Genomic DNA, 24,064 nt, shown 5'->3' with positions numbered 1-24,064 from the left:
CCGCGAGTGAAGGTCTCCCCGGACTCTGCTGTTCCGTATCATCTTCACTGCTGGGGATAACGAGGCAACTTGAGGGTTTCAGTATGGAAACACGAGTTCATAATCATGCTCCTGGGTGCAGGAGGAGGGCCTCGTGACAAAAGTCCTAACAAGGGCGTATTCCGTCTCTGATCCTTCTCTAAGCTGTCTCAGTCTCCTTGTGATGGAGTCAATGTTCTCATAGCTATCATCATTGGAGGTCAGGGAGGGCTTTGGGTGGGGGACGTGCTTAACGACAGTGTAGCACACTTCCTCAGAACCACTGCCGTTCTCACTTTCCTGCCAAGCACAAGGAGAAAAGAAATCAAAGACCCAGGATCACCCATCACATGGAACTCAGTGCCCCTCCCCCCTCCCGTCTTGTCTTTGTACCCCGATGGCGCTTTCACACTTCGGGTAGCCAAAGCCCTCGCTCCAAGCCCTGATGTCTTACAAACCTCATTTTAGCAACATAAACTGCTCAAAGCTACTATTCATGCTGCTTTTATTTCTCCTTGAATAATGAAAGAGAAAAGAAGGAAGCTATTATCCCTCTAAATATCTAGAAAAAAGTAGGTGCATATTTTAGGTCACACATACTAAGGTGCAATGTAGGCAGCAATCAGACCTCAGTAAGTACCAAATCAAGTCATATAATGACAAACTTTTGTAAGATAAAATACTAATAATAAAAATTAGAGTTTAAATACCTTTTTAATTGCATAGACAGTAAAGAAAAAATAAAAGATTAATATATACTAATTAGATCAATAAAATGCTTATAATATAGTATTAAAAGGAATAAACATTTTTCCATACATCATTGATTTCTACCATGTTTATAAATATAAATGCTAATTTCTGGACATAAAGACTGAAAGGGAATGTGAAAGCTAAAAAGAATTACTGTGGTTTATGGTAGTCAGATTATAAGGGTAAATTTATTTAATATCATTTTTTGTTATAACTTTGAAAATTAAAATAATAGACCAGTAGCATTGGGACTAAAACAATAAGAACTTGCTAAATATCTGAATCAGTTAAATTACTTTTTAATTTTTTTGTTTCCTTCCATTTCTGCATTAAAATTACCAATTAAATTATTTCAAATGTGAAAGATTTCTATAAGTCCATTTAGCAGTTGCAAATAAAAGAACACAGATGCCACCCTTGAATAAAATTATCTATATTTTGACATTTATCAGACAAATGTAATGAAAGCTTATTTGGGGTTTTTTTTGGGGGGGGGCAGTGTTTTTTTAATTACCTGATTAAAAGTGGATGTAACTTCTTCAACTAGAGGACAAAAAAAATAAAAGGAAAGCAACATGAGACTTTTGGATCTTCACAAGTTGAGGAAAAAGATGAAGAGGATATATAATGTAGTGACAAAACTTCAAAGAGGCCCGTTATCTAACATTATTCTATCTCATAATCCATCTTATAATATTCGAGGCTAAATGACAAGCTTAAGGAACAACATGTGTTCCGAGGCAGCATCAGCACTATGTTCTGTGTGTAAATGATGTGCACCAACTCTACGGAATAACATGGATTTTGGAACTTGGCAATAAAGTACTATCCATAAACGTGCTACGACAGTGAAGTATGGCAATTATAAAGAAAGAATGATTATACTTGAAAATTTTAGAAATAAATTTTACATAAATAACACAGGAAAATCATATAATTCTTAAAAATGAACAATCACCACATAGGCACAGAAATAACAAGAGTAACTATTCCAAATTCAATACAAATATACAGATTCAAGTTTATTCCATTTGTGAACAATGAAGCAATGTATATATGTGTTAGTCTTAAATCTTCTACTAATATCTTTAATAAACAAGCTAAAATTAGGGAGGTCACCAAATACTAAGTATGGCAATCATCCCTATTTATAAGAAGACAATTGACTGATTCTGAAATCTACAACCTAATAAGCTTGTTAGTGATTCTTAGCAAAATCATAGACTATATTAAACAAATTAACAGACTGTGTAAAACAAAGTAACCTAAAATTTCTAACAGCTAAACATTCTTCACAAACAAAGTCACGTTCAATCCACTGATTTCAAATACAGAATGTACACACATCCATATAATCATATATCTTTATTAATGTAGCCACATGTAATAATTTAATTAAACAAATGTATTGATTTTCATACTGTTTTATAACCATAAACTGAGGAAATTATGTAGCCTGAATACAATTCAATGATAGCATTGAAAACAATGGTTTGGAGAGCCAAGTATGAGCGTGAAGGGCATGAAGAAATCAAAGACCACTGGGTAAAGTGGCTGCTGCTATTGATGCTGAAGTTGTTAAAATATTTAGGACCATATTAAGTCTCAGATTGAAATCATGGAGCATACCACAACTGTGCTAAAAGCCAGCTGAATGAACATCCTGAGTAGACTTCCCATTTGAAGACAGGGCATTGATTGGGAAAGAATGTGAGCCTTAGAATCAAAATGAAAATATCTGAAAGAATTTCTGACTTAACTACTCTAACTCCCAACCTCCAAAATATCTCTCTTGTCATATGAGGTACTTCCTGTGGTCTTGGATAATGAGGCTCTTCCTTATTGCTTGAAAACTCCAAAGAAGTCATCTTGCAAAGAAAAGCCAATTATTATTAATATATCACGCCTTACCAAGAATACATCATTACATTAGAGTGAAAATGAAAATCAGATTAAAGCATGCTCTTAAAATGGAGTAGAATATGACAGAAAAAGAATATTTACACTATTAAAATCATCTGCCTAAATCAAGCAATATAGGGGTCCGCACCTCCATGAAGTTTCTGTGAGTTTAGTCATCTGAATGATTTTAGGATAACCCCACCCAAATCAAGTTTCATCTCCTCTCTTTATAAAGGCAGCACAATATTTGGCGAGCCTCTTAAAATCTGGGTAAGCCAACTGGAGTTGGGCTCAGAGTAAGAGACTTTCCTGTAAAAGGATTAATAAAATGCAAAATTTGGTTCCATTAAAAATATCAGTAAAATGAATGAACTCGAGTACAACTGACCAATAAAATAATAAATGGAAAATACACGTGTGCAGGGACACACGCGTGCACACGTGTACATAGAAACAGTGCTAGGAATGAGCAAGAGAACATCACAATAAGCATCACAATGCAAGCATTAAAAACATGAGGAGTAAACAACTTTAAGGACTTTGAAATTTTAATTGAAAGGACAAATTTGATGAGAAATGTAACTTGCAAAGCTGACAAAATGAAACAAAAAATATGAATAGTCTATAACTATGAAAGCATTTGCATCTATACATTAAAAATCTTCTTCACAATAAATGTCACCCTGCCAATAGCTTCCCCCAAAAATTATACCAATGATTAGAAGAAGAAGTAAGATCAAGCATACAGAAACACTTCAAAAGCGCAGAAAAATGCCAAGGGTGATCATTAAGGAGCACTATCATTTTATATTATACCCAAGAAAATGTGCTGTCAGGACGTAGTAGGCAAGTGGCCAGCAACCGAGGATGTAAACAGTGCAGTGTCAAACAAAGCAAGGAAGGAACATTTTCATGAGGTAGGTCTTGAGCAACATTTGCGCTAGAGATGGATAATTCAGATCAAGACTGAAAACTGTCCTTTACAGTTTGAAGTCCAGAGTTACCACTGGGCACAGGCATTCAATTTTTTGAACATGACCCACAGTTAGGAATGTATTTTATACCATGGTTTAGTACAACCACATACACACACACAACTGAAATCACAGTGTCATATAACAATTTTGTATGTGATGCACTCTGATGTTTTTTAAGTATGCTATCCTACTTATGATCATGATGATGTTTGGTGAAATAAATTTATTTTGAAGCCCATGGAATCTGCTCAGTGGAGTGGCAGTATTAGAAGCAAGTTATTGGGAGCTGAGGTGTGACAGAGAAATGCAAAGTTCCCAGCAATGAGACTACACAATTCTTTCAAGAATCATGAGAACACAGTTGAAGCAATATCAGCAAGAAAGTGAATTCCTTTATAGAAGCAAAGAGTAGAATTGCGGTTGCCAGGGGATGGGGGCTGGGGGAAATGGGGAGATTTTGGTCAAAGTGTACAAACTTTCAGTTATAAGATGAATAAGTTCTGGGGCTCTAATGGACTGCATAATGACTATAGTTAACAATACTGTATTGTTTACTGGACATTTGCTGAGAGTAGATCTTTAGTGTCCTCACCCTCCCCCCACATACACGGAAAATAATTATGTGTAGGGATGGATATGTTAATTTGATGTGGTAATCATTAGACAACGTATACATGTATCAGAGCATCACACTGTATACTTTGAATATATACAATTTTTATTTGTCAGTTATACTTCAATAAAGTTGGGGAATAAAAGAAACAAAAAAAGTGAGTTTCCTTTAGATATACTTGCCCACAGAGACTGAACATTGTTATTCTTAATTGTTTATTTTAAGTAATTACGTGATTATTACACCTAGATACTAAAGCAAACAGAGCAAAAAAAAAAAAAAAATTCTTTAAAAAACGCGGTCTTACTATATGGCCTGGGCTGGGCTCTAACTCCTGGGCTCAAGGAGTGCTCCCATCACAGCCTCCTAAGTGGTTTGGGACTATAAAACCAGAACCATGCCACCATGCCTAGTTTTTTGCAAATTCTTTTTTGCTTGTTTGGGTTTTTTTTTTCTGTTCATTTGTTTGTTTGTTTTGAGACAGGGCCTCACTGTCACTCCAGCTAGAGTGCAGTGGCTTCATTATAGCTCACTGCAACCTCAAACTCCTGGGCTCAAGTGATCCTCCTGCCTCAGCCTCCTGAGTAGCTGAGACTATAGGTACATGCCACCATGGCTGACTAATTTTTCCATTTTTTGTAGAGATGGAGTCTCGCTCTTGCTCACGCTGGTCTCAAACTCCTGTCCTCAAGCAATCCTCCTACCTTGGCCTCCCAAAGTGCTTGGATTACAGGTGTGAGCTACTGTGCCTGGCAGTAGCTTTGCTACTGCAAATTCTTGAGCAAAAACAAAACAAAAAAATCCCACTTTTTATCACCTGCTCATATTCAAAGTGATCCTAATTTAAAATACCCGAGAAATAAAAATAAAATCCTAAGGCCCCCAACTGACTCCCTCTTGCCCAAGGGGACCCCAGAAAAACTTTGAAACTGAAATCGTGGCCATGACAGGATGGGCGGTCAGACATGCCTCATTGTACCCCCTCCCTCGTTAACCACCATTCGGCTTTTTTTCCAAAGGGCTAAACAGAACCAGCCCTTTTGAAAGACTTGCTCCACTGCTGACTTCAATCAACTGCCTAACGCTGCTTTCTGCAGTTTGGACACTACAAGTGACCAGCATTCCTTCCTGATAAGGGCCCAGTGACCACGGAGTGGCTCTGACCAGTCTATGGAGGATGCACGGTGAGGGTTTTTTTGTCCTCTGCTTCACCTTTTGACATTAGAGGGGCCAAAACTCCACCCCTGGATCATACTAACACTGCCATTTTTTGTACATGTAACCAACAAAGGGGCAAGAGGCTCAGCTGTGCACGTGTATGTTTCTCCTTTCATAAATGCTCATGACTCCTCGTATAGCTTGTTAAATACGTGCATTGGCCGCCCTGCCCAGCATCAACGCCCATTGCCTACGCAGTTCCCTCCAAGTACACGTTCTCAGCTTCTGCCCAAGGCTATTGTTTCCAGCATGTCAGAATGGCCACCTTGCAGGCTGCAACACTTTATGAGAAATAAAGCTCTCCTTTCCAAATTTATGAACCTTGTCATTCTTCAGCTGACATACCAATATATAAATTCAAATCAGAAGGATTTTCGTTAACTGCTTCCCACAGAAGTGCTGCTCAAAATAGATCATACACAAATATTACTGTAATACAAAGAATGATGTGATCAGTTCGATGAGAGTTTAAGGACTCTAAGCAGCATCTTTCCAATCTTATATTAAAATAATATTAAGAGCATGTCTGATCACTTAGACGTTTAAATTTACGCTTTCCCAGTATGAAAAATATTGTAAAACAATGACTTACTTTTCTTACCATGACCTTGACCTTGTCTTTCAACTGCAGTCATTTCCTGCCTACAAGGAAAGAGATACTAACATGAGATTCTCCATGTTCTCAGAAGCTGAAAATGCACTTTAAAGAAGCATGTGGTTGTCCTTAACCTAAGGTCATTGCTAGGTTTACAATACAAATGTTAAATATAATTAAAACCCTGCTTACTCTAGCCCTTTCTGAAATACTCAAAAAATCTATGAAAACAATGAAAAGTGAAGAATAAAACTCTATATATCCTGAAGCTAAGGAATTACTAGATTATCAGACCATGTATATTATCACATGTATGGAAAACACACGTGCAATATAATGAAATTTAGAATAATTCAAGGGAGAAGATTGAAAGTCTTGAAATTTATTTCTCAGCTGTCCTTGATGAGAGCGTGTAAATCTTTAAAGGTAAATGAGAGGGTCCCACTATTCTAACTATAAACTTAACAGTGACAGACATTAACAAGTGTGGGCCAGAGATGAAAGAAATAGAGATTATCTCTATAAGGACACAATTCCGCACCACAACAGAGAGGGGACAAAGCGGGGTTGAAGCTGCCAACATATCGCCTTTGATTTCTCTGTCTCCCAGACTCTAAATTTAAGGGGAAATACGGAGGCGACAAAGGATACGACCTGTAACGAACTGCCTGCTGCACATGTGGCCAACAACACAGAACAGAGACATGCCCAAGCAGAGGGAAAAAAAGTATTTGGTGAGAAGGCATTCTAAAACAATATGCCAAAATCAAAGCTGGTATCTTAGCTTATTTCTCTTCTGTATCCTCCTTAAACACACACACATGTGTGCGTGCACATACACACACACACACACACAATTTTGTCTCACAAACGATCTGCTTCCAGTCAAGGTACTAAGCACAAAGTTACAAAGATGAACTGGACAACAAAAAACAAAAGCAAAGCCAAAAAAGCAGAAACAATATTTCAAAGGCAGATATACAATATCTGTTTATTATTGTTAATAATTAGTGTTAATAAAAAATATCAATGGAGAAGAAAAGTGGGCTGGCCTTAATCAGGAAAACAATTGAGAGGAATGATAAAATCTTTAGAGAAATTAAAACAACATTAAAAGTATCAATAAGTCCTTCCAAAAACAGAGCAGTGGTATGCAAAGTATGCCTGAAATGAAAATTAAATGGTAGAAAATGAGGACATAGAATGGTTAGAGAAAGGATGATAATTACAAAAAATGAAGGTCTAATATACATGTAATTACTATGTCTAGAAATGAGAACCCAACAAACGAAAGAAAAGTATTCAAAGATATAATGACAGAGAAGTTACAAAATAAAGATTTGAATCCAAAAATTCATTTCACAGGGGAAAAAAATATTATATGAAACACTGAGGTATACTGACTATGGTTAATAGTAATGTATTATATACTTAAAGTTTGCTAAGAGAGTAGATCTCAAGTGTTCTCATCCTCCCCCGCCCAAAAAAAACTGGTAACTATTTAATCCAGTAATCCCACTACTGGGTATCTACACAAAGGAAAAGAAACCAATATATAAAAGGGATATATGCACTCACATATTTATTGCAGCACTATTCACAATAACAAAGACATGGAATCAACCTCAATGTCCATCAACAGATGAATGGATAAAGAAAATGTGGCATATATATACAATGGAATACTATTCAGCCACAAAAAAGAATAAAATCACATCATTTGCAGCAACATGGATGGAACTGGAGATCATTATCTTAAGTGAAATAAGACAGGCACAAAAAGAGAGATATTACACGTTCTCATGAATATGTGGGACCTAAAAAATTGAACACAGGGAGGTAGAGAGTGGAAAAATATACTGGGAAGGGTGGGTTGGGGGTAGGCAAGAGGATGAAGAAGAGGGGTTAAAGGGTACAAACATACAGAAAGATAAAAGGAACAACTTCAATATTTGATAACAGAATAGAATGACTATACACAACAAAAACGTATTGTATTTGGGTAACGGACGCCCTGAATACCCTGAATTGATCACTACACATTATATACATGTAACGAAATTTCTATGTATCCCATAAATTAGCACAAATTTAAAAAGGTAACTGGGTGAAATGATGATAGATATATTAATTTGTTAATATGTTTGATTGTAGTAATCATTTTACAATGTATACATGCATCAAAACATCATCTTGTACACCTTAAATACACACATGTGTGTATAGTTCCATTCTCTAGCTGAGAAGTCTGGGCCATCTTAAGCCCCTTCCACTAATGACTTGGTTTTGCATATATTTTCCCCATGGGTGTTAAGGAATCATATTCAAAATATTTATAATCAGTACGAAGCAAAGAAAAAGAAAACATGAAAGGTAACTCAAACAAAACTACTTTCTCCCAGCTGAAAACATGTAGGAAAAATAACAGAAAATATATAATTAATAAAGTTTCTCTAATAGATAAATTTCAAAATTATGATCCTTGAACAAAACCTTGCATAATATATTTTCAAAATCCACGGGCATAAGAAACACAATGACAGCTAGTATTTATTGAGTGCTGGTACCACCTAACCATTGTGCCAATTAATAGGCATTGATTTTTTTTTCACAAACACAATCTAGAGTTCTAGTATTTTACGACTACTTTACACATGAAGAAGCCAAAATTTAGAAAATGTAAGTAACTTGTCTCCAAGTTGATATATATGACAAAGATGACTTTAATAAAATTCACGAAGCAGAAATAACACACACCACACAGATACTGATAACAATGAAATAAAATTAAAATTGTATTTAAGAATATAAAACAATGTTTGAAATTAAAAACCACTGAGGCCCAAGAAGAAATTAAAAGCAAAGTTGCAAAATATTGGAAAATAATAGTATTTCCTTTAGTGACACATAGGATACAGATAAAATACTATTTAGAGGAAAGTTTATATTCTTATGCGCCTCCATTGCTAAGAAAAATTGAGAACAAAACAATTAAGTTTTGCATTGAAAACAATTAGAATAGCAATTTTAAAAACACAAGGAAAGCAAAAATGAGAATTCAGTAAAGATAAAAGCAATGATACTATGACAGCCTGGAAAAAGGCAAACAGAAATCAGATCCGTGGTTCCCGGGGTTGAAGGGTGGGGGATGGAAATATTCTAATCTTGATTGCGGTGGTGGTTACATGACGGTGTATGTTTTTCTAAACTTATCAAACTGGATACATAAAAAGGGTGAATTTTACTGCACTATGCCTCTATAAACCTGAATTTTAAAAGCTAAGTGACTTGAAAGAGCTCATCCTCTCCTTTCTATAAATATGTTTAAAGTTATGAATTAAATGAATGATATTCTGGTAAAAATAAAATAACCAGACTTGACTCAGGAGGATACAGAGAATGTAACTTTATACAAAAGGTTTCATCCTGTGAAATTAGCCAAACAGCAAATGGCCTTCAGTTCTAGCCCATGGAAAACACACATTTTACTGCAATTGACTAAGACAGTCAAACAGTTCAGCTCTTCCCCACCACGCTGACTGGTGAAAATTCCATGAGTCCCACCCATGAAATTTCCTTGGATGGGAACACCCTAAAGATATTTAATTTCTCTTCATTTAGTCATTGTCTGTTTGTAAGAAAGACTTGCTGGCATTTGAAAATGTTAACGCTTCTTTAATAGGAAAGAATTAGAGAATAACTTGATCTCGCACTAGATGTGATGAAACAAAAGCTTAGTTTCAATGTCTAGTTGATGCCTAAATTAAATGCCTAAGTAAATATCTACATTATATTCCTAATTTAATTGCCTAATTTTAAAACCTAGTTTTAATGACACTATACAGAACTGATTCCAATGGCTGCCTGAAAAGAGATTAAGAACATCACCACATCCAAATCATACCGGAGGATGACAAAGAGTCACCAGACAGGCATAGCCTCTCCACTGTCCCTGAGGGTTGAGAAATCAAGTGAACTCTGTCCTTTGTGCAGAGAAAATTTGGTGAAACGTTTGGGAGGTGGCTGATGTCTGCAAACATCATTCTGCATCGCCAACAAACACGTGGCCCTTGTCTTCAATCCTCCACCCCTGCACACGAGGTAAGAGAAGAAGGTCTTGATGGACACACTTGAAGCTCTGACTTGGGGGGGTGGGGGGCAAGGGCAACATATGTAACCTAAACATCTGTACCCCCATAATATGCTAAAATAAAAAAAAATTAAAATTAAAAAAAAGAGAAGAAGGTCTTGGTTTCTATCTTCTCAAAGATAGAAGAAACGATTAGGAAAGAGGTTGAGTGCAAAGATATGAAAAGCCCACGGTTAGCAAACAAGGGAGGGTGGTTCTGTCCATCTAAGCCAGGGCAAGATATCAATGTCTAAAGATCTGCTGTTTTTCCACTGTTTTTTTCTTTTTTCCACTGAGTATCTTGCAAGGGTGGGCAACAGATACACACCAGTAAGTGAAACAGACATGGTTAGTGCCTTAAAGAGCATGTAGCCTATAAAGGGAGAGGGACTATGAAAAGCTAAAATAACATACAGAGTTACAAGTTGAGATAAAGGCCACAGCAAATAGAAGCACGTGTGGTACCAGGAAACCACGGAGGGCAGAAGCAAAGTTCCTGCACAATCTAGTTAGGGAGGTCGTTCAGAGGAGGCCTTGAGAGCCAGCATCTGCAGGAGACTGCGCCGTCAGTCCAGGCGGGCGGTCAGGGAAAGACCCTGCGGAGAAAGAGCAGCGCGGCCCAACGCCCTCAGGCGAGGCTGAGCTCGGGCCTGAAGAACATAAATGAAAGCAGAGTGCCTGGAAGAGCGCGGGCGCAGGCGGAGGGTGCGGAATGAGATTGCGGAGGCCGCAGGAGTCAATCCTTAGCGACTGTAGGCCCTGGTGAAGAGTCTGGAGTTCACTCTGGATGCAATGGAGAACCCCAGAACTGCCAAACAAGGAACAGACACGGTGAGACATGTTTTCCAAAGATTATTCTGGCTACTCATGAGGAATAGGTTGGAAGAGTGGCCACTGCAAACAGCCAACCGGAAACAAACATTCTTTAATTTAGGTACGTGTTCCTAGGCTTGCTTTACGTAGCCAGTAAGAAACAGAACACGCACACGAATACCCTATCTCTCTTGTTTAGGCAGAGACACCGTCTACCCGTGCCAAGTCGTAGAGGTCACCCCCAAAGAACCCTATCACTGTGGCTCTAAGACGTCTTACTTCCCATAGCACAGATTCTGGAAGTAAATCCTGGGGGAAAACGTTCCAGTATGCTCTGTTCTTACCGTTTTCTTTCCACATCTGGGTTTACCTTCCCGAGCTCCTTTTGATTCCCTCCCAGGCAACTATATGGAAACACAGGAAAAAAGAGAGATTGTTACTGTCCTCCAAATTCTTTCACCTCCTTCTCCAGCTTTCCCGGCCATTAAAACCAAACCTGGATGTTCTTTTTTTTTTTTTTTTTTTTTTTTTTTTTTGAGACAGAGTCTCACTCTGTTGCCCGGGCTAGAGTGCCGTGGCGTCAGCCTAGCTCACAGCAACCTCAAACTCCTGGGTTCAAGCGATCCTCCTGCCTCAGCCTCCCGAGTAGCTGGGACTACAGGCATGTGCCACCATGCCCGGCTAATTTTTTCTATATATTTTTAGTTGTCCGATTAATTTCTTTCTATTTTTAGTAGAGACGGGGTCTCGCTCTTGCTTAGGCTGGTCTTGAACTCCTGAGCTCAAACAATCCACCCACCTCGGCCTCCCAAAGTGCTAGGATTACAGGCGTGAGCCACCGCGCCCGGCCTGGATGTTCTTTTTTCAAACTTCTCTTTCCTTCAGAATTGACAGGCAGTCACAGATACACAACACATTTCAGAAATTAACCACAAAGACCAGGCTTGCAATGGTACAAAATGCTTGCAGTCTGACCTTTGATTCTCTCAGTCTGTGTTTAACAATCAGGAAGGCTCCAGGGTTTGGATGTATCATGACCAGGCATGCAAACTTCCTGACTCTCCACAAGAGGCGAGAGGTCCCAAGAAGGTATAAAGACACTAACAACAGGAAGGTGCAGCTTCTCCAACAACCATAGACAGGACCAGCAGCTCGTACACAACCTTGTGGAGAATGGGGCTGTTAAGCTTGGCCCCCTGAGCTGGAGTAAGCCTCTCTGGACCCTGCCTGTGTGGTCATCTGTGTATGGATACGGTGTTGCAATCTTTACCCACACTCAGAAAAGTTTACCTTTTGCATGTTACTCTTGCTGTTTTCCCATCCACTATCATCACCCTTATGATAATCAAGCAAACACTAAATGAGAAAGTCAGAAAAATCAAGTGATTTGCATGGTTAACACAATAGTAACAGACCAAAGCTTGTGACTCAGTTTACCAACTTTCTACTCCAGCAGTTGTCCAAACATAGCATTTCTTTCAGTGTTCTTTTCCCTCTATCCTCACATCCCCAACACTGGTCTGTCTTCCTGCTTCTGTGTAGGTCTGCCTGTGAAATATTTCAGACTGTGAGCCTCACTCTGCTTACCAGCAATACTCAGGGAAGGCACCTGGAACCAGCACTGAGGAAATGACTTAACAGGGCCACAGAATAGAATCTATTAGAGACAAAGTAAATTAGATTTACAGAGGAGGGGCCCTTTTTATAGGCCGAGTTCTGATGTAGATATTTTTATATAACAATCACGAGCATGTCAAATCTAGATGTTAGTAATTATCTGATTGTGTAGACTGTAAATCAGGTACAGTGTAATTTCAGTGTCCCCTGACTTCTCTTCTTTTTCTATTTCCCTGGAGTCCAGTTTTCTTCCTAAACTGGTCTATGAAGAAAGAATCTGGTAAAATAATTCTCCTTGAGGTTATTAATAAGTCACTGGCTCATCCATCCAAAGGATGTTTGTATTTTACAGTTAAAAGCAGGACAGGAAAGTATTAATACTTAACATTAGTAGGGACCTAATAGGAATTCCATGTCATTAATATTACTTAACATAACTGGACACTAAATTCCACCATATATAAAGCTTTTTTTAAATCAAGAAGAATTCAGATAATGTCAGGCCACAGGTGATGCACAAAAATTTGTGACTGAATTAATAATTCAGCTAATACTTTATTATTTTAAAGAAAAATAGTCATTACATTAAGTTTTAAAATGTATCTTGGCCAAAGTATTGAGATTTTAAGTAATTTTTCCACATCTTCTGATTTTTCCTCTTTTTTTTCCTTTTTTTAATTTTCCAAATGTTTGATGTTAACTTATGACTTCAAAACTCCACAAAGGAAGTCTTAATAAATACCCCTCAAAATCAACAATATGCACACTATTTCTCCATCAAACAGTAAAATTAAAAATCAATAATAAAATTATAACTAAAAATGTACATGCCTAGGTACAAGTAATAACTAACTAATCCTTATGTTAAAGAAGGAATCATAAGGAACTTCCTAAAAACAAATAATAAAATAGTAACACTAGCTACACAAGACTATTTGAAGGATAAAATGAAATGTAAAGAAAATACCCTCATAAAAAAACCACAAATGATTAACAATGACAAAGTAAGCATTTATCTTAAGAAGTTTGGAAAAAGGAAAAGGAAACAACAAAAGTTGTGGGGAGAAATAAATGCGACAGCGAACCAAACATTAGCAGAGAATCGTATCAATGAGATGGCACAAGTCTCGCAAGACCAATTAAGGAAATAGGGAAGAGCCCCCAAAATAAAATGAAAACAGAAAATTCAGAATAAGTACTGCAGACCTAAAACAAATATTATGGAAAATTATATAATAAACATGATGGCTTAAAATGTATAATATCTTGGAAAGAATATAGTAAAATGGGCACATAAATACCATCAATAACTAAAAAATTTCTAGCTCACATGGTTCCATACATAATTTTATCAGACTTCAAGTGACAAATACACCCTCTCTCAGACAAGATGTTCCAGAAAGTAGAAAAAATGTAAAATGATTCCAAACCCATTTAATGGGATTGGTATACTTTCATTACAAAATTAAATAGAAGACAAAACAATCATCAGCCCAATTCAACCGTGAAAATAGACGCAATAATCCTTAATAAAATATGAGTTAACTAAATCTAAAAGCGCAGTAGAAATAACACACATCGCAATCAAGTGGTTTTTATCCCAGAAATTTCGGGATAGGTCCTCAGCTTTAAAATCTGTTAACATAATGAACCACTTTAGAAGTCTAAAAGAATTATGAGGTTATCTCAATAGTTCAAAACACGCATTAGGTAATATTTAGCCCCAATTAACAATAAAATTCTTGGTCGCGGCGCTGCGGCTCGGCCTTTGAGCCTGGCTGGTCCCCGGGCCGGACCGCGGCGAGGGAGCGGGGCGGCTGCGTGCGAGGGGCGGCCGCCCGCGCAGAGGCGGCGCTGCACCCGCTCCGGCTCCAGGGACCTGCGCTCGCGTCGGAGCAGCCGCTGGCTCCGGGACTGCCGGCCTCGCTGCCAGTCCCCGCGCCGCCGCCCCACCAGCGCCCCCGCGCGCCCGCGCCCCCTGCCAGGCCGGGTGGCGGCGGCCGGAGCGCAGCCGCGGCGGGAGCCCGCGTCCAGGAGGAAGCTCACGGCCAGCGAGACGCTGAGCGCGCACTGCGAATTCCGGAAGCGGCGGCGGGGCGAGCGGAGGGCGAGGTGCGGCCGGGAGCCGCAGTCGGCGCCAGACCAGTGGACCGTCCCGGGAACCCCGCCGAGGAGGAGCCGGCGGTGCTCCGTGAAGGAAGTTTCCGCGGAGCCTGGCGTCTAGGGGAAATTGGGCAGACGCCTGGGCATATTCGAGAACCGAGACTGAAAGCACAGAGTATATGTTTATGTTCGTACAGTCACTGAAGTAACGGAAGATTGAGAAGATTCTATTAATGTCAGAAGAAGAGAGAGTGGTTCAAAATAGAAGATGCAATCAGAGTTCTCCCGTGTCATAGACCTGTACGTGAGGAGTCTGAAAAACTAAAGCGGGATAGTTCCCAAATTCCGCGGTCCCTTCGCTCGCAGATGATAAAGCCTTGCTCGTAATTTCTGCGCAGCCCTCGGGTTGCCTCTAGCGTAAGAACCGGGAAGACCTCTCCCACCCTGCCGCGACGGGAGGCTCCTTCGTTTTCTTTGGCAAGCATCTGAGTGACGCTTGCGAGTTGTTTGAATTTGCCAGGCAGGGTTTTCAAACAATTTGTGCGTTTTGCAGATGCCTTCCATCTTTTTTTAAAAAAATAGTTTTAAGATATTTTAATAAGCCAAAGCCATGTGGAATTTTTTTTAGACGCCTTAACTGTGCCCCTTACCTTGTGTTATTTTGGTTATCATTTTTCACAGCGTTTTTTTTTCTTCAGTTAACTCTGCATTTGACATCAGTTTGTGGTTTATTTTGTCAGATCAAATTACTTGTGGGTATATTTTCCCCCATAATTTTCTTACTCACAGCATTAACATACTCAACAAAGCCTTCTGTGGTAGGCATTAATGAAAATAGTCTTAATATTAAAGAAATACCTCCATCCCAAACTTGTTTTATAGGACCACAATTTTAATTGAGAAATTGTATATTTGGACTATTTCTGTACAATCCAGTAACTTGTGACAAATGATTTAATTTGCTATTTGCAGGAATTTGTCAACTCATTTGTCTGAATTTTCACAACTAGTGTAATGTCACTAGCTACTTGATATGGCCATTTCCCCTTTAACTCAATGGTAGTTTAACATGAACTATACAGTTGTTGACTTTTAGGGAAATGTTGTCAGCAAAATGCATGTAGTAAGTACATCTAATCATGAAAACCATATTCATGGAATTTGATTTAGCATGCTCTGTTGCCAATTCCCGTTATCTGTAATCTCTCTTTACACAGTATACCTTGGAATTGTATTTCCCTCAATGTAAATTGCTCTTAAAACATATTTTCGGTTTTTTAATTTAGTGACACCTCTTCAGTTAAACTCCCATGTTTACCAATAACCGCAGGAGTGGAGTCAAACCTTAAATGCCAGGACTGAAACACAGTTGAGAGAGATAAACTTCTTGCAGTTTTAAGATTTTAAGATTGTTGATCTGTCACGTAACTAACTTTTGGGGCACTGGAACATACCTAAATGGAGGATCATTTTGTCTTATACTTGTCTTTATACTCACTTAAAAACCAAAAATCCCATCTGAAACACATAGGTACCTTGTCTGAAACTCGGGCACTTCCCCAGCCAGGTCGGAAATGAGGTGGAAGGAAAAACCTTTGACTAAGATGTAGGCCTGGGGAGATCGAAAGATCATTTGTTACGTAGACGTTCACCTTTTGTAAATATTGTAACTGGTGAGTATAAAATAGAAAATAAGTATAGTTAAAACATTTGTTCTACAAACTGTTAACCTTTAAAATATAATTGCTGTTAAAAATATAGTGCTGTTACATTAATGAAAATTAGTGTCATTTGGAAAATGAGATCTTGTGCCATAAATGCCGCTGAGCGAAATATAAACGTTAGTTCACAAATTAATGCTGTCAAAGGAACGAGTAAAGTAGAAAAACTTTAACCAATGACATTTCATTCTAAATTATGTAGTGTGATCAAACGTGACCATCCAGAATTTTTATATTTTTCTTTGTACAGAGCTTACGTATTCTGGGTGTTTTTTTTAAAGGGAGCATTTTAAATCCCACAAACTGACACTTTCTGTCTTCAATGGACCAAGATTTTCTTGTCAGTAACCTCTGAAATTTTTTCAAATTATATACTTAACACAGCAGAGAAACTGGATTGTTTTCGTATGGCTGCTTCCACCTGAAATGATGTCACAAGTACTTGAAGGTGGATCATCTTGTACATGATATTCTTAGAGGTAATAATGCATGAACTTATTTTATAAACTCTTGGACTATATGTTTTACCTTTGACATGTAAAATATGTACACTATTAATGTCAAGCATCTTTTAAAAGTTAGCCTATAAATATTGTTGTATAATTTTCCTTGGTCAGAAACATTTGGACTAAGTAATGCCACTCAGGTTAGGATTAGGATTTTCTTCATTTAGCAAACCAACTGTCTTTAGTCTGTGCAACTAGCAAAATTCTGTATAATGCAACAGAATATAGTTTTCACACTTTTAATTTCATGTGAAGTATTCTTCACTATTCTTCTGGAACCCAGTCTAGCAACATTAGAGGAGAAGCCCTAAGGAGATTTATTTCTGTCAAAAAAAAATCCAACATTATCAGGCTAAATAGTTGAATCTACTAAAGACAGTACATAGTATCTACTATCTCAACCCTCCAAAGTTTGCGGAGTGTTGAGACTGTCACGTGTGATTTTTTGTGGGGTAATGGCATAAAATTGAGCAGCTAAATTTTTCAGTCCCATATGCCTCCTAGATAAAAAACAGAAAATAAGTACTTATTACAAATTGACTTGCAGACAAAGTAGAAACTGTCTTACATGTTGTTTTTTTGTAAACGGGACATTTTCCAAGCAGGCACACAACATTCAATTTTGTAGATCACACTGTTGTACTAAGCAAAAGAACCTAAGGGGAAAAAGATTGTTGTACATACTAAATTGCTTGGTATGGTCTCATTTGAGATAATTGGTGTAAGAGTCTTGACTTTTTTTATATTTGGAAACATCAAATAAAAATGGAAATAAAAAAATTCTCATAAGAGCTGGGCGTGGTGGCACACGCCGGTAGTCCCAGCTACTTGGGAGGTTGAGGCAGGAGGATCACTTTGAGGCCAGGAGTTGGAGGCTGTAGTGTACTATAATCATGCCTGTGAATAACCCCAGCACTCCAGCCTGGGCAACATAGTCAGACCCCATCTCTAAATATATATATTTTTAAAACTTGTTATAAAATGGAATTTCTTTATTTTGATAAAGACAATATGTCAAAAATATACGGCAAACTTAATGGAAACAATTTAGAAAAAAATTATTAAGATCAATTACAAAACAAGAATAAAACAAGAAAAAGAATAACAGTTGTAAGAAATGAAAAAGAATTGAAAAATCTTTAATTTTATAGATGACATATTAACTATATAGAAAATCCCAGTGAAATTTTTAAAACCATTAAAATAAATAAGAAATTCAGCAAGGCTGCTAGATACAAAGTCATCTTATAAAATGCAATAACAGTCCAACAATAGCAGGCTAGGAAAAAATGCAGTTCATAATTTTATTGTTGTTGCATATGGTATCTAGAAATCAATCTAACAAAAAAAGGCAAGAAAAACAAAATAAAACCATATGAGAATGCATTAAATAAGATTTTAATAAATGCAGTTATAAATAATTGTTTTGATTAGAGTGGTACATTTGCATAAACATAGTACTTAGCCCTCAAACTAATCTATATAGTCACAATGCTATCCCAATCCAAATGCAAGCTGGCATTTTTGATAGAATCCACAAATACAGTGTTAAATGTATATGGGAGGATAAAGTCCTCAAAGTACTAGTTCAGTTTTGAAATAAAGATTAGAGAGGTGTGTGCTGGCCACTGTTGATGGGCAGTGTCAAGATCCATTTCACCCTTTCCGGGCGGAGAGGCTAGAAAGCAGCAGTGACCTGCCTCTGCCTCACTGGCAGCTAGTGACGGGCTGCAGGTTAGGTGCTGCCCAGGCTTCCAGGAGGCCTTTGCTCTTGCTCTGATGGGCAGGGTCAGAGCAGCAGGAATTTTCTCTGCATCAGTGTTGTAGTGTCTTCTCCAGCCTCCTCTCACACCCCAGCTGTGATCTAAATGACTAACAGAGACCGAGATGATCCATTGGGAATGCATTTACTTTCACTGAATTTTCTTTTCATTTTCATTGTTCCTGATGAATTTCAGCTTTTTACCATCACTTCGTTGGGGCTCAGAAAACACCACCTCAGTGAAGGCCTCAGAAGCAGCTGTCTCTGACCCTCCTACCCTCTGTCTCGGGCCCCTCCTTCTCCCCCAAGGCTTGCCATAGAAGCTAGAATCCCTCTTCGCCAAGACGAGTCATAGAAACCAGAATCCCTGTTGCCCACAGCCAGCCATAAAGCCTAACAATATTACTCTAACTTTCCCCTGCCTTTCTGTGTAAAAACTGACCATAAAGAAATTATCTGACCTACCTTGTTTGGCTGTAGGCCATAAGACCCCCATTCCAGAGAGGGCCCTGCCCCACACACAGAAGGAAGGATGCTGCTCAGAGAGGCCAAGAAGAATCTAGACAGGCCTTGCTGGGTTTCCCGCCCAGTCTATCAGCACTAGATCACACCCTTTTGTTCGATTGTATCTCTGCACGGCTGTCCGTACTTCGTTGAACCTCAGCATAAAAACAGGCAGTTTCCCCTGTATCTTTGGATCTTCACTCCGAGGCTCCTGTGTCACACAGAACTGTGGTCAAATAAACTCGTGTGCCTTTTCTCCCATCGATCTGCCTTTCGTCAGCAGACACATCTGCAGCAAAGCTTTGAGGGCAAAGGAGTTTTCTTTTTGCCCCTACATCTTGTTTGGTATGTTTTAAGAGCATGTTAGCTTTATCTCTCTCTCTGCCATTCCACCACACCCACTGAGGAAAGACATTTCTTCCTAAAATATAGGCCACTACATTTTTCTCTGCCTCAGAAATGTTCACTGCTTTGCCACTTCCTATGTGCCTTTGAAGACCCTTCCTCATCCAACCCCTAATCTCATTTTCAATTTTTCTCCTACTAGATCCATCCTTGAACAATATGTTCCAGTTACTGACAATGAATTGTCAATTCCTGAAAAAACATACGCTTAAAACTCTCATACATTTTTACAGGTTGTCCCTTCCATTTCGAAAGTCTTTTCCCACTTTGGTGAGTCTGCCTAACATTTATAGCACAATCCAAATGGCAGCTCCTCAAACATGCCCTTCCTTCCTGCTGTCCCAAACCAGAATTACAGTCATTCCTTCCTCTGGTTTCTACAGCGCATTGCTTGTGTTTCTAACTAGAACACGTCAGCATCTGCCTTATCTGAAAAAGAGGCCTTTGTGGTGTACTGGCAATGACAGATGCCTTGACATTATAAATTACATGCTAGTTTCATCACTTTATAGCAAAGGTGACCGGGACAAGTTTTAATCGTCTCTCAGCTCTAATTATCGCAGCTCTATTTTTCTAAAGCTATAGCAGAGCAGTTAAGTGCAAGGTTCTTTGAAGAGACCTATCCTTTTATTCCCCTGTCTATTTTTAAAATCTGCTCCCACAGCCATTGTCCCTCTATGTTTATTTTTTTTCTCGAGGTCAAGACCATTGTCTCATATAGACTTTCCATAAATATTCATTAACTTTAAACGGGAGGAACATGTTTCATCAGTGCACGTGTTTGAATTCAACTCTCAGCACAATTGTGCCATTTTTCCTCCATCTACTACCCACAGAGTCATTCCATCCTGAACTTTGATGGCCCTTCTCTACCCATGGACCCTTAAGCTCTTTAAGAAATAGGAGGTTACTAAACGACTAAATGGGCGGGGTGCCGTGGCTCACCTAGAACTTTGGGAGGCTGAGGCGGGAGGATAGGATTGCTTGAGGCCAGGAATTCCAGACCAGCCTGAGCAAGAGCAAGACCCCGTCTCTACAAAAACTAGAAAAATTAGCCAGGTGTGGTGGCGCATGCCTGTAATCCCAGCTACTTGGGAGGCTGAGGCAGGAGGATCGCTCGAGCCCAGGAGTTTAAGGCTGCAGCGAGCTATGATGATGCCACTGCACTCTAGTCAGGGCAGAAAAACAAGACCTTATCTCAGAAAAAAACAAAAGACTAAATGGAGAAATCAAGGGACAATAGTGATCTTTAACCAGGGCAAGTGAGATGGCGTGAAGTATCAGGTGTGGAGAAGACAATCTGCAAACTTACAAAGACAACTCTGACTGTGTTGGGTGATCAAATGCATCTGCAGTGCAGGCGGGAATGACCTACTGGATCAGGTGATTTTAGGTAGTGAGAGAAGTACAGAGATTGGAGTGGGAAAAGCTCAGAGCAACCCGTGGTGGGAGGTGGAGTGGTCACGTGGTGACGTAGCCCCTCGCACTGACCTCGTGTCCCACCCACCCTCCCCGTCCCACTGTGTACCACGCTCAGACCTGGCTCGGGCTTTACCTGCAGTCTCTGTGTCTGGAAGCTAATCCCCCAGATCTTTGCCTAACCTGCTCCCTCTCGTTATCCAGGTCTTTTCTCACAGGTCAGGTCTCTGTAATACACACACACACCCTTGACACACGTACCTGTCAGCCACATTCCATCAGAGTAGTTCTCAAGTGCTCCCATCAGCAACAACAACAAAAATAACTATGCGAGGTAATGGCTATGTTAATTAGTTTGATATTGGTGATCATTTCACAGTGTATATATATATATGTATCAACGCATCATGTTGTACACCCGAAATATATACATTTTTATTCATCAATCATACATCAATAAAGCTGGAAAAAAGCATCTAATTTATTATAAAAAAAAAAAAGAAACTGTCTACTCTCTTTTTTCTCTGCTTGATCTCTAAGCAGCGTTGCTAACCTGCCTTCCTAAATTTGCTAAGACATGGAGTGCTCCTAACAGAAATCACTTATATTTGACTTACTGGGAATGAAATCTCTCCCATGACCAGTTAATAAGGGCAGCCAATTCTGTGGTCTATTTAATATTTAATGTTGTATTTTTCCAAGCTCATAGTAAATGAGGATAGCAATAACAACAGCTTTGTAGGGTAGTTAGGGAAAAGTCATAAGATAATCCTGTGAACTTCTTATCACTGTGCCTGGCAGGGAGAAACCCTAAGTTAATTATCAGTTGCTATTATTGGTGCAAACTGAATACTTTGCTAAGCTCTGACAGTTTCTTGAGTCCTACTGAATCTGGCTGCCTTGCAGTATGTGAACATGAAGAATGGGGAAAAGACCCTGACCTGTGAAGATTTCACTCATGGACACCAACCACAAGACCACCTGGAACAATGTTCTACTCTTTCTTCTTCCCAACTTCCTGGATTTTAAAACGTAACCAACATCCAGCAAACAGGCTTCTCCAGAAAGTGAAATGTAGGAGCCTAAGCAAGATTAAGAACTGAAGGATAGAATGAGATGGGGTCTTTGCAACCACTGATTGTAGCAAACTAAGACACTTCCATGTCTCTGGGTCTAAATGTCTTCACTTACAACACGATTGAGTTGAATCTCCATCCTCTTGCTGCTTTAACTTTTATAAAGTATGCGCAGTTCATGTTTCTTCCCAAAATATCAGAACATGGTCACAGTTATAAGTGGGGATCTTAAAAATCAACGCAGAGAGGGAAACAGCTAAAAAACTGAAAGCTCCTTCAAATCTCAGCAATCTAAAGATTATTTTATTCTCTCCTTCCCTTGATTTCAATGAGAATTACATGTTCTTAAAACCAGAGGGAAAAAACATTTCTTAAGAGCTTTCTTTCTGCAGAGCATTAGCAAGGATTTCAGGGATTTCAAAGAATGTAAAATGCATGGTTCTTGTGGTCAAAGAGTCCATAATATAAAATATTTAGGCTCGTGAACAGAATCATGGCAGTAGGCAGAATATGTCTGGAGTCATTAATGTATATAAATCAGCTACAAGTCATAAAATATTGAAAGAATAATTTCTGGCAGCATTCAGAAAGACATAGCATTTGACCAGGGCATTGCAGAATGACGATGCTGACAAGTAAATGTAGCTGAAAACGAACTTTGGAGTAAGAGATCTGTTAGCCAAGGCACACAGGCTTGAATTTAAGACATTAGCAATTGGTCAGGTTGAAAAGGGTATAAAGTTCAAATGACATAGGAGGGCTGTCTGGAGAGTATCCAGCCATTGTTAATACAATAAATGTCTCTATTTTTCATATTACGTGCCTGGATACTTTTCAGACAGCCCTCGTATTTAGTTAAACTAACTGAGCACATTCCTTCGATCCCTGCTTCGTGATGCGCTCCAGAAAGGCACAGGGGCTGCAAAGACACACTCAAAACAACATGTGCCTCTGAGAGACTCGCTGTGCGGTAAGAAACACTTAATGAGAGTGCTACGCAAGATTTCGGGGGCAATGCTCAAAGTGATAAGACAAGAAGGGAGTAATTTCTCTGAATATCCAGGGCCTTATAATACAAAAGAAGGGGTCTGCACTTGAGACGCCAGCCAGTGGGGAGCGAAGGCACACACTGGGACCCAGGGGTGCTGTGATGAGAGTTTTGCGTCGGGCCAAGCAATCTCGTCATGTCACACGCAAGGCAAGGAGTCTGGGAGAGCGGACGGAGGAGTGGGGCGCTGTGCAGCCAATCATTTAAAATCACACAAGATGTAAGAATAATGGCACCTGTCCTCTGTATGTGTTCTATGCTTGTAGAGCATTTGAAGAGCTAAACACCACCAAGGAAAGGCATGGCTAAGAGCAGAGGCATTTGAGTGCCTGTTCCGCAGCTATGATTTTCAAGAACCTCACTGTTCATCCTCACGCTGACCCACCAAGCTGATGGTGGGGAAAGTAAACCCTACACCCAGATGAGGAAAAAGAGGAGCAGAAAGATTCCAGTGACAATAGCCTCGGTTTGCCAGATAAAATACAGGACGCACTGTTGAATTCGAATTTCAGATAAACAATGGATACCTTTTTAGCATAAGAACGACCCATGCAATAATGCCCAAACTATCGTATGAGGCGTACACTAAAAAAGTATTTGTTTATCTGAAATTCAAATTTGACTTGGCGTCCAGTGCTTTTATTTTCTATGTCTAGCAACCTGACAGGGTCCACAGCGAGGCCTGTGTGCTCGCAGAGGAGGCTCAGCCTGCTCGAGGCGCAGCCCGCCTCACGGGTGCAAGAGCGGAAACCCGGGCCCCTCATCCCTCTTCGCGCTCTCCCAGGAAAGGCAGTGCCCGGAGTCAGGACTCACCTGAGTTTTCTCCGGAGATAATTTCCCATCCTCTCACGGGCACTTGGTTTCTGGGCTCCTGAGTTTTACTCC

The 24,064-nt window shown here is 39.3% G+C and overlaps 1 protein-coding gene across 1 annotated transcript; it reads right to left on the bottom strand.

Annotated features, from left to right (window-relative positions):
• Window positions 1-78: 78 nt before the first annotated feature.
• Window positions 79-24,064, bottom strand: GCSAML (germinal center-associated, signaling and motility-like). Its single transcript, XM_012650840.1, has 6 exons — window positions 23,993-24,064; window positions 11,363-11,422; window positions 6,074-6,123; window positions 4,968-4,973; window positions 1,286-1,308; window positions 79-318 (listed from the first exon to the last, which is right to left on the bottom strand). Exons 1-6 carry the CDS (start codon window positions 24,019-24,021, stop codon window positions 79-81), a joined length of 408 nt encoding a protein of 135 aa, XP_012506294.1. The 5' UTR covers window positions 24,022-24,064.

This window comes from Propithecus coquereli, unplaced genomic scaffold (assembly GCF_000956105.1).
Source record: "Propithecus coquereli isolate 6110/MARCELLA unplaced genomic scaffold, Pcoq_1.0 Scaffold340, whole genome shotgun sequence".
NCBI lineage: Eukaryota > Metazoa > Chordata > Mammalia > Primates > Indriidae > Propithecus > Propithecus coquereli.
This window is presented reverse-complemented; position numbering and strand designations above follow the sequence as displayed.

Coding starts and splice junctions, on each gene's coding strand:
- GCSAML (XM_012650840.1), bottom strand. CDS start 24,021: ATGGGAAATTATCTCCGGAGAAAACTCAG. Junction 11,423..23,992: donor TATCTCCGGAGAAAACTCAG/GTGAGTCCTGAC, acceptor GTTTCCATATAG/TTGCCTGGGAGGGAATCAAA. Junction 6,124..11,362: donor CCAGATGTGGAAAGAAAACG/GTAAGAACAGAG, acceptor CTTTCCTTGTAG/GCAGGAAATGACTGCAGTTG.